The sequence below is a fragment of the Schistocerca nitens genome, chromosome 3 (assembly GCF_023898315.1).
Source record: "Schistocerca nitens isolate TAMUIC-IGC-003100 chromosome 3, iqSchNite1.1, whole genome shotgun sequence".
Taxonomy (NCBI): Eukaryota; Metazoa; Arthropoda; class Insecta; order Orthoptera; family Acrididae; genus Schistocerca; species Schistocerca nitens.
In genome coordinates, this window is record NC_064616.1 from 165346617 (window position 1) to 165367152 (window position 20536).

Sequence of the window (20536 nt, forward strand, 5' to 3'; positions counted from 1 at the left end):
CTCCTTGTGTGATATATCCCTTACAAGCGTAATCTGTTGGCACCATACCATGGCAGTACCAAAAAACACCCATCACAACTGTCACTGATGTCAGTTGGGTCCTTGTCTTTTTCGACAGTGGTGAATCAACGCATTTACAATGTGTGCTTGCTCCTTTGTCTCGGGCAATAGTGGTACACCCAGCACTCATCCATGGTGATTAGGCAGCAAAAGATGTCATGTGGATTGGCCTGACATGTCTGTAACATTTCCGCTGCTGCCTTGATTCGACAGGATTTTCTAATCATTGTCATCAGTCAGGGACCCCAATGGGCAGCCAATTTTGTTTACAAAATTACTGAGGTTGTCATGGCCACTAGTTGACATAATGCTTGTTCACTTTTGCCACAGGTTGTTCAGTTGAAGTTTTTTTTAACATGTTCTCTTAACTTTTACCAGCTGCTCATGCTGGCAACAGACAGGAAAATTGTTAAACAAACATCGGCCGAAGAACCCGAGGCAGTAGCCAGTGGGTTATACTTCAAACTTTTGCACGTTCAGATGTTGTGCAAGATGTTGAAAATCAGTCCGTTGAGTTATGTTATTTTCACTTTTTCCACTATCATCTTCATTTCAATAAGCCAGTCATCGAGCACTTCTCCTGAGGCTCCCAGTGCTTCATGACAGATAGTCTGTAAATTTGTTTTTCATCATTCAGACTTTTCGAGCACACTGGGTACACTTGCACCTCTATTTTATATGTTGGTACATTGTTACCATGTGCTTCTGTTAGCTCAGCATGGATTTTTGCAGTGTTGTTTACCTTCAAATGCAGAAAACTATATTCCACATTATAATGGTCTTCATCATTTTGTGTTGACACTTCTAGTGGTACGCTCCACTACTTTATTGCAGGGATTTCAGTGAGTGGCGTGACTGCATCATACATGCACTTCCAAGCAAAACTTTATGATCGCCCCTCGTGTATTAATTTGTATCTAGGTTCTGAACTGTTTCACGTTGACAATTTTAATGTATGTATATACAGTAAGTTTTTATTTTTTAATGTATGCAACATTTTTAAATAATTGTTCTATAGTTACATGTAAGTATATTTACATAGATTTTCATGCATGTTCCCTCTAGAAACAACTAAGCAGTGTATAACAGAATAAAGACATTTCAATTTCCAGCCAGTTAGAAGACCATCACTGTCACCTCCACCTGAGAGCAAAGTTACCTGGGAAGAATACGTTAACAGTGATGTTGGTGCTCATCCCACATTAGGAAGGGAAATGGTGTATAAAGAAACGAGCAAATCATTCAAGGCCACAGTGGCAATGGTAAGAAGAGGTTTTCATTGTTGTTGTACTGACTTTTGACACCTCTGACTTCATATTTTATGTTTGTTACAGTTTCTTTATAAGAGAGAGAATAATCTGTAACTCACAGAATGATAAACAGTTAAATGAACCTGCATTGGGCACAAAAAAACTTGTTCCAAATCTGAGAAACAGTTCTTCCAATGGAAAAGTTATCAGTGTTTCAAAGTAAATTGGCATGCTACAAACCATGGTCAGTGCTCTGACCAGATACTTACGTGCCTCAACAATAGGTTAACATCATCAGAGGTATATTTGTAAAGAGGCCAGACTAGTACAAGGTTCCTGAAGGGGGACAGCAACCTTCCCAGTAGTTGCAGAAGCAGTCTGAATGATGGAATGATAGTAATAGTAGCCAAGATGGCCTGTTGGTGTTCTGAATGGCTGAAAGCAGAGGAAATCACAGTCTTTATATTTCCCAAGTACACGCGACATTACTGTACGCTAGAATGGTGGTGGCATCCCCTTGGGTAAAATATTCTGGAGGTAATATAGTCCCACATTGGCTCTCTGGGTGCATACTGTTCAGGAGTATGTTATTGTTGGGTGAAAAAATTAGTGTTCTGCATGTCGGTGTGTAGAATGTTAGATCCCTTAATTGCGTAGATAAGTAAGAAATTAAAAATAAAAACTGGACAAGTGCAAGTAGGACTTAAGCTATGATGATTCCATACAGGATTAATTATGTATATTGATGATGATGATGATGATGATGATAATAATAAATTATTATTATTATTATTATTATTATTATTATTATTATTTATTATTATTATTACTGCTATTACTATTATTATTTCGTGTGGCTCAGTAACTTGGTATAAGGCTTTGTATTGGATGCCACTTAGGAGAGTTGCCTGTCTCTGACCTAACCCAGTTACCCAACTGAGGAAAGAGGACCTACAGTTTAGCTTGGAATCCAAACCATGTATTTTTTCTGGAGACTCCTCACATGGTTGAGAGGTGGAGGCTAGGTTTAAAGGTAGACTGAAAAATCCGTAGTCCGACCGAGATTCGATCCCACTATCTCTCTATTTCCAGGCATGCACTTTACCACTAGACCACGAGGCCCTACTTGTATATAGATAGTTCAGCTATTGGTTTTGATGAGTGAGTTCATGAATATCAGAATATGTGACATATATGGCCATGTCTTTTGGCTGCATTGACTTAGAATCTTAAATTTTTTACACCACCAATTGACCGTTGACCTTCGTATTTCACATAAATTTCTGCTTGATACCTCTACGCATTCCAGAGAAATAGGGGTCTTAAGAGTCTGACAGACAGACAGACAACAAAGTGATTCTATAAGGCAGTGGTAGTCAACCTAATCCGTACCACCTATGAGTGGACATTTCAGCTTTCCTGGTGGACAGTAGGTGGTAGGTGTTTTAAGAAAATTTTCATTAGTTTTCGTAGAATTGTGACATGAAGCATTTGGTAAGGTATTATTATTATATGCTGTAACTTACTGTAACTCTGCTTTATAAATGTTATTAAGTAAAGTTACTACCTACTTTATAAATCACCATAACTCTGGAACCAGTGAGCGGTTAGAAAATTTTACTGTTAACGGAAATACAAAAGTGGGCAGTAGGTAAAAAAGGTTGACTACCTCTGCTAAAGGGTCCAGTTTTCTTCAAATTGAACCACAGAACCCTAAAAATGAATAGACTGAAGTTAGATGTAGTGGACATAAATGAAGTGTGGGGACAGGAAAAATGGGGCTTACGTTCAGCTGAGATAAAAAACTTACGAAACAAGAAAATATAAAAATGCAGCAAACGAAGAAAGCAAAAGGGAATATAGATGTCTAAAAAGTGAGAGTGACAGAAAGTGCAAAAGGGTAAGCAAGAATTACTGCGCTGTACAAGTACAGGAAAATTAGAGAAACCTGTGAAGGAACGAGAAGCAGCTCTATGAATATAAAGAGTGCAGATGGCAAGTCAGTACTGAGCAAAGAAGGGACGACTGAAAGCTTGAAGGATTATATAGAAGGACTATGTAAAGGAACTGACAGCGATAGCAGTATTATTGAAAGGATAGAGGAAGCGTATGAGGATAAGATGGGAAATAAGAGACTGCAAGAAGTTTTAACAGAATACTGAAAGACCTAAGTATAAACAAGGCACCTGAAGTTGATGACATTCACTCTCAGTTATTGAGGTCCTTGGGAGAAAATACCATGACAAAACTATTCCACCTGCTATGAGACAGCCAAAAATATAATCAGACCTCAAGAAAAATTTGACAATTCCGATTACAAATAAAGCAGTACTCTGAATACTGATATGAATGATTTACGGAAAAACTGAAAAACTGGATCAGTCTGGGTTCAGAAAAATGCAGGAACTTGCAGTGTCATACTGACCCTCTGACTTAGAAAGTAGGCTGGTGAAAGCAAACCTAATTTTATGGTATTTGTAGATTTAGAGAAAACTTTTGACAATGTTTATTGAAATACACTCTTTAAAATTCTGAAGGTGGCAGAAATGAAATACAAGGAGTGACTGGCCTGCTAGTGCCATTGATGTTCTGCTAGGCATGACAAAGGGCTTGGGAAGATCAGTTGAATAGAATAGACAAGTCTTTTTAAAATGTGTTATAGAATTAACATCAGCAAAAGTAGAATAAGGGTAATGGAGTGTAATCAAATAGAATTGGGCAGTGCTCAAGGAATTACATTCTGGAATGAGATACCAAAAGTAGTTGAATTCTGCTATTGGGGTAACAAAATAACTGTCAATGGCCGAAACAGAGATGAAATAAAATGCAGGGTCGTGGTAGCATGATAAGTGTTTGTGAAAAACAGAAATTTGGTAATGTTTCGTATAAATCTAAGTGTGTGTATATGGAACGACGGCTGATGGTGTCAACCAACCCGCATCCTGACATTCATCTTGCTAACCCCCAGGAATGTCAACTGAGAAACCGAAAATAGGACGTCCATCTAGTGGCATAAGTGGGTGCAGCATTGTCACTGCTGAGGACACAGAAGGCTGTACAGCTCATGCAGGCTCGATGTCTGTGATTGCCGTTGCTGCAGATGGCGACAGGCATGTGAGGAGAGAACACAGAGGAATCATTAGAAATAAGTAGTTAGCATGCCAGCATTGTAAGTGGCTTGGGTTGGATAAACGAATAGAAGATATTACCACCCGTTGCTGCAGATGCGCGGATAACCAGGCACTTCCACACCAAGAATTTTGCAGTTGGCCTCAACCTGACAGTCATTGGCAGGGTATCCATATTAATTTTGGTGGTCCTTTTTGCAACACACAATGGCTCATTATCTTCAGTGCGTACAGCAAATAACTGTTTGTCATTCCAGTACATTCAACTACTGGTGCTATTATTATCAGTGTCTCTTGCTTGGAAGGTTTACCACAGAGATTTGTTTTGGACAGTGGTCCAGAATTTTCTTCATTGGAATTTAAACAATTTCACCAACAAAATGGAATTCAACATATCCAAGTGACACCATTCTGTCCTCAGTAAAACAATGAAGCTGAATGCTTCATTCACACTTTCAAGGCTAAGCAAACTTCATGCTTCTTGAGGAAAAATGCTTTGACGTTATTCCAGAGCACCAATTGTACTATGCCTGCCACAGTGCTTTACCTGCAGAAACGTTACATGGTCATCGTCACCGCTCAAACGATTCTGCAATACCCTCTATGTTATAAACACGTGTTGTAATGATGTGGCAATCAGTACTCGGGTTTGTTCATTAGGAAAGTGCAATAGAATTACAGCATTCTGAAGAGAAAGGCTGTCATGTTGCCCATGGTATTTGCGAACTACTGCATCTGAGATTGATTTTTTATTATGAGGCCTACCTATTTGAATGTAGTTCTTGTGCAGTCATGGTGACTGATCGTGTTCAGTAGCTTGCGCGATCCACCGAGAATCAGTGTAAAAAGCTTGCAGCACTTGAGAATAGAAATTATCAATTTGATAACAAGAGACATGTGAAGCATCAAAATCCAGATCATTTCCCATAGATAACTGAGATAGTGTGTTGTGTTTGTGTGCTGTGCCATAGGGTGATACAGGATTTCATATTGATAACTGTAAAGTACTAGTGACCAGTGTTGCAACTTCCATACTGTACAATTAGGTACACCTTTGGCCGGATGAAAAAGAGTTTATGATTGACCACAAGAAAAAATTTTCTACAACACTCAGGTTGCTGAAATTTTGCAACACCATAAATTTCAGCTAAATCTTCCTTTTCCAACTGACTACTTGGCTTGGGCCTTGTTCAACATCTGAGACGCGAACACTGTGGGGGTGTTCCGTGTTGCCAATCTTGTGAGATAAAACTGCCACTGTTCCTTGTGATGATGCATCAACTGGAAACACTACTTGCTTTTGCGGATCAAAATCGGTAAAACAAGGGTGACTAAGCAATGTATGTTTCAGTTTCTGAAAAAAATTGTTCACATTCTCCAGTGCATTTAAAAGGAAAGTTTTTATGCCAGGGCCAATGCAAAGGAACAGCTGTTAGCAATGCGTTCAAAATAAATTTGATGGATTACGTCATTTGCACATATGTAGGAGAAGGTCATCTTCCTATGGCCCCTGAATGCTTAATCACAGAACGAATGTCATTTATTTATTTATTTTTATTTAATCGTATGGCTAGGGCCCCCTGTCGGGCAGGCCGTTCACTGGGTGCCGGTCTTTCAATTTGATGCCGCTTCGGCGACCTGCAGTCGATGAGGATGCTAGGATGATGATGGGGACAGCACATCACTCAGTCCCTGGGCAGAGAAAATTCCCTGACCCAGCTGGGAATCGAACCCGGACCAGAGGATTGACACTCCGTCACGCTGACCATTCAGCTACCAGGTGCGGACATGGTCATCAATGATATGTTCCAAATATTCAGTTTCAGTGTTGAAAATGAATATTCCTGTGATTCCTTCGTCAGTTAAAACTTGAAAAGGAGACTCCATACGTTTGAGATGCTGTTCACATGTTTGTCCGGATACAGTGATGTCATCTAAATAATTTGAATAGAACAGAACTTTTGACATCACTTGTTCAAGAAAGTGTTGAAATTACACAGGAACAGAGGTGCTTCTGAAGTGAATGCACTGGTATTGATACAAGCCGGTTTCCTCATCTAGGGGAAGTTGAAGATAAGCATTGGCTAAATCAGTTTTTGAAAAGAATTTTCCACCTACTAGGTGATCCATAATCTCATCAGTACATGGAATCAAGAAAGAATCAGTAAATGCTTGGGTGTTAACTGTAGCTTGATCATCCTGTTCACTTTTCTTGTGTTCACAGGGGGAGATGGCCATAGATTTGCAGAAATCCATGTCAAAACACCAATATCTTCTAATCCGTTGAGTTCAGAAGCAACTTCATCACAAATGGTGTGTGTGATACCACAAAACTGCGGTAAAACTTGGGTATTGCTGTGGTCTTGAGCATAATATGAATATTGAAATTCTTTGCATATTCTGGTTTGCTGTCAAACAAATGTTCATATTTTTCAAACAAGTGATGAATACTGGCATGGGAAGTTTTTGTGTCAGTATCATGCACATTGCCCTGAATATCTAAACCAAGTAAATCACAAGAATCCATGCTAAAAACATTGGGATTAGAACGTGTCTGAATGCTGTGAAAGGCACTGGTGATGTAGTCATATTTCTATATTGGGTTGCAGTGTGCACTCTCCGAGTAGAGAGCTACATTCATTATCATGGGGCACGAGATGCTGGTGTGATTTTTGTTGATGAGGATCTGAAGTGCTAATAAGTATTTTGATTAATTGGTGTGACTGAATCACCAGTGTCTAACTGAAACGGTACAGATTAATTTCAAATCTGCAGAGAGATTAACAGTCTGTGTGTTTCATCTGAATGTTACCATTTGTTCTGACTTCTGAAATACTGTCTTTGTCTGAATTGTGACTGACGAAGCATTTACCTGCACTTTTATTAGCGAAATCATTAGAATGAGGCAAGTTTTGAACTTTGCATTTCACTGTGTGGTTACATTGCTTTCATCCATGGTTCATGAGCACAAATTCAGAATGAGAGACCATATTTACTTCCATTTTGTCAAGTTGAGATTTGTATGGAACAAAATTACTTTGTGTTTCCTTTGCAAGTACACTTGTTGTGTTTGTCCTCATCTGTGGCAGTGTTGGAATTCCACATGGTAGAGAAAGCAGTTTTTGTGGTCATAGATTACATAACATTTTACACAAGCCTCCAGAAGGTTTGAACTAGTCGATGAAGCAGCTGAGAGTGTCAGACTGTATCTATACTGTTGCTTGAGAGAGCCATTGTTGTTTGCCCTGTCAAACAGGGGTCACTTCAAGCTTGCAACTTTGCAAGAACAGCCACATTAAAGTCATGTTCGGTGAAGTCTTGAACTTCCTGAGGTTTAAACACTTAAAGCATGTCATTGAGACCAGGGTTTCAGTGCTTTAGAACCTCAGCTAGTATTCTAAGTGTATCGCCTTGAAATGAGACTCCACAATAGTAGTTGCATTTACAGTTCCTAGTCATGCCCTTGTGTTCAGCTATCCTTTCCATGTAAGACTGATTATTATGACAATGTGTATGAAAAAATTTGAAACTAGCATCGGCTAAATGAATCTGAGCTTCAGAGAAGTCTTCTAATGCTCAGATAATATTTTTGTGTGGTAAGGTTAGGGGTTCTAGCTGAGGGAACAACTTTTGACGCAATCTGGAAGTATGCACATCTAACCATGGGAAAAAGGAGGAGGAGGAGGAGGAGGAGAAGAAGACGATGAAAGTGTGTCATGTAGGCTTACAAATGCTGCTCGAGCTACTGGCGGTGCTCCATCAATTTCTCATATTGTGTATCAAAGTAGTGGAAAGGTGGAGGAGGTGGCACCTGGTTGCTATCATTTTGTGCTTCAGTTGTTGTAGCTTGCTGGGTTTGTTGAGCTTCAATCAGTCAGCCAATAGCCATTAGTAATGAGGTAATATGTTGACTGAATAAGTGCAGTGAGTAATTGCTCTCCAGAAGTTGCCATTGCATACTGGGATTAAAAGCACTTGAAATAGATATGAATAATTTTAATGAGGTCTTGAGTACTGCCACTATAAAACCAGACTCATCACCACTTGCTGTCTGATGGGTTGGTATCATCGGTGGCTAATAGAGACAGCCAACATTTACAAAAAGATAACACATTAATAAGTTTATTTACACTATGTAAGCTTAATAACTGAGTTAAACATAACTTTGCATGGCTCTAGCTTCTTCTGTGGTGCTGAGTTATACACAGAGAGAGTAATGTTCTTGATAGAAAGGAATAGTGTTGGATTCCAAAACACTCTGATAGTCTCTGAATATTAGTAATGTTTAGTAGTGTCATGCTGTGTTGATGTATTGCTCCTCATTGTAGTTGTCCATGCAGCTGTTGGTAAGTCTGTAGATGCTCTGTATCTGGGATGAAGCTCTGAATTGTGGCTGCTTAAAAAGATGCAGTGGCCAATCAGTCTTGAGCAGTGAGGTCATGTCAGTTCTGTGTCCTCTGGTGGCATATATGCATGGCACTCCCCAGTGGAGACAACGAGTGATGGATGTGCAAGCTTGCCCAGCAGCACACTGGTGTAAGATGGCACTCCCCATTGGAGACCACGAGTGATGGATGTGCAAGCTTGCCCAGCAACACACTGGTGTAAGATTTAGCTGTGCCCTCTCTTGCATAGCCGTGAGTGAGGTGTCGACTGCAGTTGACAAAGATGCCATTGTTACTATGGGGGGGGGGGGGGAGCGGTGGAACTGCTGTAGGGGGGAAAGAGAGGGGGGAGTGTAAAAATTGTAATGGGAGTCCAAGGGTTGATGTATGCAGATTCAAATTGACATAGATGCAGTAGCTACACAGAAATAAAAAGGAGTGTACAGTGTAAACTAGAATGGAGAGCTGAATCAAACCAGTCTTTGGATTGAAGACCACAACAACAATATTGTAATGAAAAATTGTGGATGATGATGCAAAATAAGGATGAGCATTGTTCAGTCCTCAATAATGATCAAAAGCTTTCACACATTGTGTGTGCACACGTGCACTCATCCATGTGTGTGCTCACACACACACACACACACACACACACACACACACACACACACACACACACACAAACAGCAACGTTGGCTCACAGTCATTTAGCTGTTTTTCTGATGTATCACCAGTACGAATAGCCAGCATTGCCAAGGTTCACCCTCAGTCATTGGTGGGCAAACTGGAGGTGAGCTCATGGTCAGGGGTTTCATGTACTTAGAGTGCCAACCTCGGACGATCTTTCATTGGCCATTTTTGCTATAGTTCTTCCCTTGGTACCGGCAATGGTCATTTGCTGCAGGGGGCGAATCCAGGCTCCATTTACCTAGTGGCTTTCCTTTTTCTAGCGAAGCTGTTGTCATGCCTGTGAGTTTTTATGGCTTCTCTGAGCAAATGGGCACAGTTGTTCTTCTGCACAGTGAGAATCTCCAATCTCCATGTCAACAAATTTTATTATATTGTCTGTCTTATACAGTGCATAATCAGGCAAAACCAATTTCTGCACATGTCCCAACCTTTGATGCTGTTATTGTTCAGTGAACCTAGTACTGCTGGATCATACAATCATTTAGACATAGACTTTTCCACTTGTACATGTCATGCAGTACATTTTGGACATTGCAAAAGCTCTAACAGTTTTCAGTCTTGTTTATGTGCCTATTGAGTATTCAATGCCTCACCTATACAGTGAGTGGTTATGTTGAGTCCTTTCATTACTTGTTTTCCATGCATTACTTTAAATAATCATATCTGTAATGAAAATCGTAGAAAAGGTTCATTTCCAAAGACCTGTAGCTCACTACCAGCATTGATATCTGATTAAAAAACAAGGTCAAGTAGTATATACAGATGTTCTGTGGCCTCCAAATTTCAAGTTTTTTATGCATTTGAACATCTGTGAAAACACATTGGTCACTGTATTCTCTCTGTGAAGCCTTCACACATGCATCATCTGCTTGAGACAGATTGGCTGTTGATACCCATGGAGACCTATTCACTCATTATTTGGATCACTACACTGCTGCATGTGTACTGATGGTAGTTGCTGTGGATATTAATTAATGGCCATACTAATGTATATTGGCAGCGTACTGTATGACATTCTCTACTCCCATTTTTCGTTGTACTTATTTGTATGTCACTGAGTGGTTAGTGTGACTGACTGCCATTGGAGTATCGGGGTTCGATTCCCAGTACTGCCATGGACTTTTCCGTAGTGAAAGGACTGGAATGGGATGCACTTAGCCTCATGATGCCACTTGAGGAGCTACTGGATGGAGTAATGGTGTATTCGGCTCACATAAACTTACAGTGAACAGGAGAGCAATGTGCTGACCCCACACCACTCCATACTGCATCCAATGACATCATTGGCAGAGGATAATATGGCAATCAGTTGGTACCCGTGGGCCCATCAGGGCCTGTGGGCAGAGTATGTTTTCCTGTCTTTCCCATGCTTCTTATCACAGTATTGTTCAGAATTCATAATCTGTGTGGAAATGTTAATCAGAAAAGAGAGTTGCATCCTGGTTTCCATGTATTTTCAGTTTAGTGATGAGATTGATGAGTATCTGCTAAAGCTAAAGGATATTTGTCACCTAAGATGAATTAAGCCTCTCATGTATGCCACTGATGCAAATGCAAAATCAGTATTGTTGCGTATCCACCTGTCTGATGACCGTGGAAGACAACTAGAAGAAACTGTTAAGGAACTCGGCCCACAGGTATTGAATACACCTCACAGTCCACCAACCTATAATGAAGGGAGGGTCAGAGCAAAATCAAATATGGACACCACTCTAGCAAATATGACAGTGGCGCACTGTGGAAAAAGGTGGAAGGTTTAAAACATTGAGTGATCGCAGTATCATACACTATACCCTCACTGGAAGGGAAATTGAGGATACCACAAAAAACACGTGCTTAAGGCTCTAATACAACTTCCGGAAGGCTAACTGGGAAGAACTGAGGAGGCTATTTTGGTATCCAGGAAATCCACCATTGGGTGATGATGATGCAGATCTTAAATTGCAAGAACTGTCAGGGGCTATACATAGAGCAAAGAAAGGCATCAATATCTATCAGGAGAGGTCATTACAGAGGAGTACCTTCTGTGTATCCTGAGGTGGTGCAGAAATTAAGATGTGAACCAAGTAGAGCCAGGAAGATATATCAGAACAGCATGACCGAAGAAGAAAGTATCCAATGGCTGCATAGATACAGGTATATTAAACAATATTTTTAAGGAAGAGTTATGGAGAACAAAAGTGCAACAATGGAAACAATTTGTGGGGAATAAATAAGAAACCGATACCTGGTGGATATCATGTAAAATTGTCTACGAGAATATATGATCACCAACAGTCATGTCCACACTCAAAAGAAATTATGGGGGTAATAACAGAAAGTTTGGAACAGTCAGCTGCCTTGCAAATGGAAACAAAGCTTCCAGATGACAAAGTAGATGAGACAGAAGATCAGCATAGGTTACAAAAAACCATAGAAGACTGCTGAGATGGTGGCAAGACAAGGATCTGATGTTATCCATGTTCAACCGACCGATTTGTCTTCTTAACTTTCTTGGCAAGATATTTGAAAGACTATTATGCAAGAAATCACGAGGTCATAGACTGCTACACGGGATGAGCCCTCATCAGTTTGGGTTTAGAAGAGGCAAGTCATCTGAAGATGCAATAAATAAGTTGATCTTGCTAACAGCAGATATTCATTCTACGTACCCTATAGCAATGATGATCGATATTATTGGCACTGTTAATAACGTATGGCAGCTGTCTTTCTTTGGTTGCTTTATGTAGTTAGTGTCCAGAGATCCTGTACAACTGCCCAAGAGACCTTTGCTGTGGGAGACATACACCTCTAAATAAGCCCAGGAAAGGAAATAATGAAGACAGTAATAATAAGCAGTCCACTGGGATCAACGTGTGGTCCAGAGTTTTGGGATGTAATACAGGAGCCCATACTACAGAAGTTACATGACAATGCTAACATAAGTCGATAGATAGCTTTTGTAGGTGACATTTTATTCGTTGTATCTGGTAACCACAGAAGAATTATAGGACAGAAATGTAATGCAGCACTCCATGAACTTGAAGGATGATGTCGAAATATGAGATTGTCACTAACACCTCACGAAACAATATACCTCCTGCTGAAAGGGAACCTAGCAAGAAAGATAAAATTAAACAATGTTACAATTAGGAGAAGCACAGTTACAAGATAGCTAGGAGCATTCCTGGATGAATGTCATAATTTTGCACGTTATGTGTGTTCCCACCTCTCATCATATGAGGGTACATAATCTAATCATTTCAGTGTCCAAGTGTTATGGTACGGGAAGGCATAATGACACATGGGTTTACTAACCTCCATATCTTTGAACACGACACACTGGTCAGTGTTATTGTGACACTGTACTCCTTTCCCATGTGCATCTTTTCAGGGGTGCATTTGGGCCTAACTTAATTTTTATGCATGACAATGGATGACCACATCAAATAGTGCAGGTGGAGGAGCTCACGGAATGAGAGGATATTCGGCAAATGGACTGGCCTGCCCATTCCCCCAACTTAAACCCCATCATGCACATGTGGGATGTGTGGGAGAGACATATTGCAGCATGTCTGCATGCACCAGTGATCATCCAGCAGTTGTCAACCGTGTTGGTGGCAGAATGGAATGTCCTACCATAAGAACTCCTATCTTCCTAGTGGCCAGGTTGTGAATGTGCTGCAGAGCATGCATTGCCATCTGTGATGATGGCCCACACTATTAAGGGCCATGTTCTGCCTTTTGCAATGTCCTGGGGACCTTTATATCATGGTGACTGCAGTGTAATTATTATCTTTGAACAAAAGTGTGATTTCTCTCTGTTACCAAGTTTCACTGATTTATGTCACTTGGCAGTGACATGTCATGCGAAAGTTGATTTCATCCACAAGTTTTACACACCAGCGTATAAGTGCCACAATTGATAACATGTTAAAAATATGATCAGACAGATAACAAGAGTAAAATTTTATGGAATTATGGTTGTACTGGCACTACTTCACGAGAATCATTGCTGAATACATAAAAGAAAGAACTTCATGCAATATAAAAAATGTTGAAATTAGATTTCTTAAAAGAATATTCTACTCAGGAGCTTGCTACATAAGGGGAGAGGGGAGGGACTAAAAACAGAAGCAGAACCAACATAAAGTAGCATAATTAACTACCTCAATACTTGTCATGAACAAACAAACACACACACACACACACACACACACACACACACACACACACACACACACACAGGATGGGTAACACACAACTTCCCCAGTGAGCATTAGCATGTAAACTGATGGCTAGGAGAAATGTAGGAAGACCTAAGAAGAGATGAAAAAGAGTAAGAGGTAACTGGATTGTGACTTTCATGAAGCTGTGTGGATTAAGAAGATTTTAATGAGGAAAGTGATTACGAGAAAAGTATATTTGAAGCAAGTGCTGAAGAAGAGTCATGTTAATATATTAACTTCTGCCAAATTACCAGAAGGCAACTGTATATGGAAGGGATTCAGTACTCTTCACTGTTCAACCAAAAACTGGATTGAAATATTTCCAGCTTTTACCTGAGAAAATTTATAAGTAAAATACCAACTACTATGAATAAATATATACAATGGAGAAAATACAGAAAATGATGCAACTTAAATGGAATACTCAGTGTGCTCCTTTAGAAGGATGTCTGTTAAGAATGGATGAAGACATTCGTGAGCATAAAATTATGAACATGACTCAAGATTTGAAGACCTAAGTAGTTAGTTGCCTGTTGTGCTGAAGTTTGTAGATCCAGAATACCATTCTTAAGTTTGTAGATCCAGAATACCATTCTTCATAGGTGTTTTGATCACTGTTTCTTCTACATGTTTTGAATCCTGCATTTAAAAATATAAAATGATTAGTCTTTATCATCCTGCTAGTGAGGCCATTAAAGATTATTTTAGACCAAGAGGTTGCACATGTTGCACAGAATGTGAGTGATGCCAGTGTCTATACTGACGAGATGTGAAAAAGGTTCCAAGAAAAATTAAGGAAACTCATTAGATCAAGTGAAAGAAATTAACTAAAAGAAGTCTGCAAACTGGGTCCTTAGAATGTCTTATAAAATTGCGTGAATGCAACTGTATCTAATAAGGAGACCCATTGGATATGTCTGTATTCCTCTAATTGTAAAGACAAAACAGTAAGCCATGAAAATATGAAGCTTCACAGAGACTGTGAATATTTGTCAGATTCATAAAATGGTTACTAGCTCATATTCAGATGCGGAATAATTGTATCATCATCATGTGTTTTAAATTTAAATATTCCTACTGTTGTTGTTTTCTTATAATAAAGTATAATTTTGCTCCTGCTTTTTTGAAGAAATATTTAGAAACCATAGGGTTATTTTTGCATTTTTAAGATCATAAGCATAAATTTTCTTCCACAGTATCATTATGCCTTGTAATAAAAGTGACTATGCTGTAAGCTACACATCTTTTTATAATTTTCAGAGTCCAGATTTCCCATTATCAGTGGAAATGCTTTTAAATGTACTGGAAGTTATTGCACCTTTTAAACATTTTAGTAAACTTCGTGAATTTGTTTTAATGAAACTTCCACCTGGATTTCCTGTTAAAATAGGTAAGATACCTTTCAGCTCTCGTTTGTTTGTAAAATTGTTTCAGTGTATTAGATATCTTTATTGCAGAACTGTAAATTTATGTAGAATTGCACTGCTTAAAGTAGATGTTATTTCTTAGCTGGAAATAGATGAGAATTTCTTTTATAATATTAACATGGACATTCTGAGAAAATATCCTTTGTTACACAGTAATTTTCATTGCAAAATACTCTGGTCACCTTGGAATGGGATGACCGCTCCTCAGTGTTACGAATGAGTGCTTAGGTTTAATGGAAGTCGTGGAGTGCAGAGCACAAGATATGTAACAGACAATAGAGCAATAGAGAAACCAATTGGTCACCTCCATTTTCAGAAAATGTGAAATAATGCTAGGAGCAGATTACGATTATCCAACTGCCAGTGAGTATTACAGAAATGCTGTGATCATAGGATGGTAATGTTTTGCTGTTGATACTGTGTGTGGCAAACCATTATTAGGTAAAAGGTCATTCAATGTCCGTGACACATTTAAACATCAGACACATCCCAACTCTTCTAAACAAAAATGTCACAATATGTGCCATGGCATAACTGTCAAGAGTACCTTTCAGTGGTGCCACACATACTTTTAGAGTGCTGTGTCCATCACACATTATTAAAAATCAAGTTCAACTGGAGCCTGTATTTGTCCATTGATGTAGTGCAGTTGTACCACAGAAGAGTGAAAACAAAAACAGCTTCATTGATCCAGTGAATTATGTTTCTTGTTACGTTACATCAATGAGCATAGCATGTTCAACATTATCCACAAAAAACCTGGTGAACAAATACTGTGAAATGTGTACAGGTCATTGGTGGCAGAGTATGGTACAGGAAAATATTCATCTGAGATTTCTTGGGACGTGGGGTTAAGCTTTCATGTGCCAGCATCCAGATTCTGTGGCTGTTTACCAACTGAGGTCAAGTAGTGGTTAAGACAATGGACACTTTGTGGAAAAACGAGTTTCAGATCCCCATCTGACCATCCATATTTAGATTTACCGTAGTTTCTCTTGAACTGGTTAAAATGAGTATGAGGATGGCTCCTTTGAAAATAATACAACTGATTTCCTTTCTCATCTTTATGCTTTGTGTTCAGTGATCTCACTATTGCTGCGACGGAGTGCTAGCTTGGGTCTCAGTTACCACTGCATGACAATCTACATGAATAATGCACATCTTTCCCTTTCAGTCTCCATCCACCATACTAAGGACTTTTTACAATTATGCATTGTCACATGAGGTGATACATTAGTTAAAACACTGGCTCAAAGTGATTAATTTTCTAGCAAATATTTAGCATGATTTGGGTTTAAATTCCCACCTGTCCATCTGGATTTAACTTCCTGCAGTTTTCATCAAAACACTTTAAACAAAAACTGTGATGGTTTCTTAGGGGAAGGCTGCATCCAGTTTCCTGGCTCATCCTAATTTATTGTGCTTTTTTTAGGTTTAATTTCTTCGGTGTTAATAGTATATTTAAACCTAACATCTTTCTACCCTTCGCCTGAGTAATCAAAGATATTTTGTTCTACAAAAATGACTCACATTAGTGTTAGGTGAATTGTCATGATGTTTTGGTTTATGTAGGTTTGGAACAAATACATTTGCAAGTCCATGTCCTTTCAGAATTTTTTTTCAGTTGTCATTTCTCTTAAAGGAAGATCAGTGTCCCATTTTCATCATTATGCTATTTTTGTGCAAAGTATTAAACAGTTGTGATCTTCTTCTTATTCTTCTTATATTGCTTCTTCTTTTTCTTCTTCTTCTTCTTCTTCTTCTTCTTCTATGCTGCTGCTGCTGCTGCTTTTCCCATTTTTCTCCAAGGTCAGTATTTTTATATGGGTTCAGACAATGGTAGTGGTAGTAATGGCCGTATGCCCTTCCTGATGCTATATTAAGTGGTTGTTATTGATCAGATTACTTTTAATGCTTGCATAATGTACATATTTATATACAGTTATTTATTTTTGGCCATGATTGAAATTACTGAACTATTAATGTAATAATGTGTTTCTAACTACGGAATCAATCTTACAGAACATAATAACAAGTTGACTTTTTAAGATAGGTCATCTATTGATTGAGGCCTAGGGCTGGCCCATTAAGTAAATACATTCCATGCTGTAGTCAAAAGAAACTAATGCTTTTTCACACCAATGTGACATACCAACTTTTGATATTAAAAGCAATTTTTCAGAAATAACGATGTTGCCTAAGAAAGGTAAGGTACAGTATATAGGTTTGCTTGGTATGACAATTAAGTGTTACATATAAAGTTTTATAAAAAGGCAAGAAACTGTTGGGCATAGTGAATGAATGACTACATTAACTGACTTCTACACATTGAAAATTGAGAATTTGTTGATGGTTGACCAGTATTAAAAATAGTGACATGCATCTTTCTTTTTAGATATTCCAATTCTTCCAACAGTTACAGCCAAGATAACATTCCAGGAATTTGCATTTAGGAATGACATCAAAGCAGAGCTTTTCGAAATACCTTCTCACTATGTAGAAGATCCTACAAGGTAAGGAATATGTGCGAATAGTAGTAGTTTTCTTTGTAACTTTCCTCTTGCATAACATTTACTTGTTCGAAGGAATTTCAGCATGCTCCATTACAGATGTTGTAGTATACATTATTATGTGCATCCATTTATGATAAGTATGGTAGAGGTACACGATAAATGTGTTGTTTCCCAAAATTTAGTATGTGGGATTTTTAAGTAAAGAAAAATTATGTTACAGATAGAAATCTCAAGTTCTGAAATGCATCCTTTCCCCTAGATTTGTAAAAGTGTTGAAAAATCAGTAACACAATCTTTGGTTCATTTCATGTAGTGTGTACCAAGGAAATTATATGTACAACTGATGCAGAATGTGTTTCTCATGCATTATTTACAATTTTAGAACTAGAAAAGATGTAAATTTTAAAAAAATGATCAATTAGAATGGATTTTATTTCATGCCACTCAGTTTCAATTTTTGAGGCTGGATTTTTTAACTGCTGATGATGCTCTGGGTTCCCTAAATTGCTTAATGCAATTGCTTCAATGGTTCTTTGAAAAATAAACAATCCATTTTCTTTCCCATGCTATATTCAAGTTTGAGTGGCTCCACCAGTCTCCTGTAATTAACAGCCATGTAATACATTCAGTTATCATGATAGATAAGTATGTTACAGTACAAAAAACATTGTAAGTTACTTTAAGACATATATACTAAAACATGTCAGAGTGTAAAATGTCTTAATCACTACGTTGCTTCCACTTGATCAATTCAGCCTGTAGGTCATGTCAGAGATTTTCAAAATTTTGGTTGTTTCCTGAGAACATCTTAACAATGATAGCATCTTACAAGAGTTTCTAATTTAGTGATGTTCGTGAAGATTTATTAGAGTAATATTTTATTTGAAGCAAAAACTTTTTTACTATGAATCTTGTCTCTTAGTCAGAATTTTAGTGAAATTCAACAATTATCAATTTGTAATAGTATTAACTTGTGTGCTAATAATATTGTAGTGCAGCAAGTAAGATCCTGGACTTAGAATGAGAAGATCTGAACTCGTGTCTAACTGTACTAAATTCTGCTTTTTATTTCATAGTGTTCCAGAAATTGTTTCAAATGAATAATGGCTGGGACAGTTCATTATGTAAGACAATTTCATGTTCCCTGCCTTGTGAACTATGAATCAGATTTATGATTCTTTAAATAATGAAACATTTTGTTTCCATTCTTAGAAAATGTATTTCATATAATGGTTTCTATCTTCCAGATTTCCAGAATTATGACACCTCGACCAAATAATGTTAATTGAAATAAATTACCGATATCCTTTGGTTAACAACAACACCAACAAACCTAATGATCATAACAGTGCTATGCCCACTGAAGAAATCCTAATAAAGGCACATCCATCAGCTTCTGTGTTCAAATCATCTTCAAAGACTTTATTTAAAAAGAAAGACTTTGAGTTCATTTTTTATGAAAGTATAACATCTAGATTAACTGATATTGGAAATCAGTTCCGCAGAACTAGTGAACCAAGTAATAGTTCAACAGAAGAGGAAGAACATCATGCTAAAGATATTGTTGTGCTTGTCAGTGAAAGGAGTAACGAAAATAAAATTTTTAATGAAGTACAAAATGCTGTTGCTGTACCCAATAATAAAAACCGGTTACCAACTCTTAGAACTCTGTGTCCATCCACAACAGTCAACAGCATACTGAACCCCAGTGTGACAGTTTCACAATCAATTGCTCTTGAGTTTCCATTACCATTTAACTTAGGCAGTAGTTACTCCAGTCACTGTACATTTTATTTGGAAAAGTGTGTATCACAAAGGTAGGGGGAAATTTCAAGTTTCTTCTCCAGCGTAGAGCTCACTGCAAGTGATTTTAGTTTTGTATTGTCTCCAAGTGATTATGTGTTTCTCACATAATCTTTAGAAACAAGTACTCACAAGGAACGGATATTCACCAAAGGAAGCCTACAACACTCCCAGAGTCCTTGATGGTATGGTGTTAAATTGGATTATTTACATGGCTGTGTTACTCATGAAAGTTAGGCAATAAATTTCTTAATCAAAGATGTGAAAATGAGAAATGGATGCATGCGTGCGCGTCTTGTGTATTTATTGGGAATTTATTTTTTGAATGGTTTTGTGACAGATTTGTACAGTTATCATTTTATAATAAATTTAGGCTGTTAATTAAAATTGAAGTCTGCACTGAAAATGATAAATATTGTTTAGTGTGTTTTGTATTATAAGTAAGTTTATTAAACTAAACAAACATTTTATATGACAAATTTTGTTAACTTCATATTTTGGTTTGGAATCTTGTATAATTGTATAAATACAAAAAAATATTAGGTGTATTAAAATATTTGTTATTTTGAATAAAGTGATTGCAGTGTGTTGTTTCTATGCCTTAATCACATGCAGAGATACATTAATTATTTTTACCTGTTCACATTTAGATTTGTAAATTAAAACAATAGATGACTTTAAGACAATGAAAAAATTCTGCAGTGGAAACTGTACAGTGGTAATGAGACAGAAGTGAAATGAAGGAAAGAATGGGTGGTTCACAAGGATGAAGTGAAGGTGAGAGAACAACAAATCAAAATTGTTCCCAAGGAGGATACCTGTGATGATTTTTTAAGAACTATAGTAATGGAAAGCCTTTGGTATAATATCAGGGTGTCCACCACTGTGGAAAATGGAATTTTTCTGTCCTGGAAAACTTGGGGGAAGCTCAGGTAAGTTTTGCATTTTGTTTAAAAACCCTGGAGAAGGCGTGGTCTCTCTCTTGATTTTTGGCAGAGGCATTTGCTTGCCTTCTGCATTGGTTTGATGCAGTTATGTGCTCACTGTTCACCTTTGGTGCTGCGAGACTGCC

At 38.0% G+C, this 20536-nt stretch overlaps 1 protein-coding gene across 1 annotated transcript in view; it reads left to right on the top strand.

The window, feature by feature from the left end:
* The window catches only part of LOC126248104 (ankyrin repeat domain-containing protein 13C), a 107695-nt gene extending 87626 nt beyond the window's left edge, over positions 1-20069 (top strand). Inside the window, exons 8-11 of the mRNA XM_049948775.1 lie at positions 1173-1322; positions 14982-15111; positions 17544-17661; positions 18909-20069. Coding sequence (XP_049804732.1) covers positions 1173-1322; positions 14982-15111; positions 17544-17661; positions 18909-18924 — 414 coding nt within the window. The 3' untranslated portion in view covers positions 18925-20069. The remainder of the gene's footprint in view (positions 1-1172; positions 1323-14981; positions 15112-17543; positions 17662-18908) is intronic.
* The last annotated feature ends 467 nt before the right edge of the window (positions 20070-20536 follow it).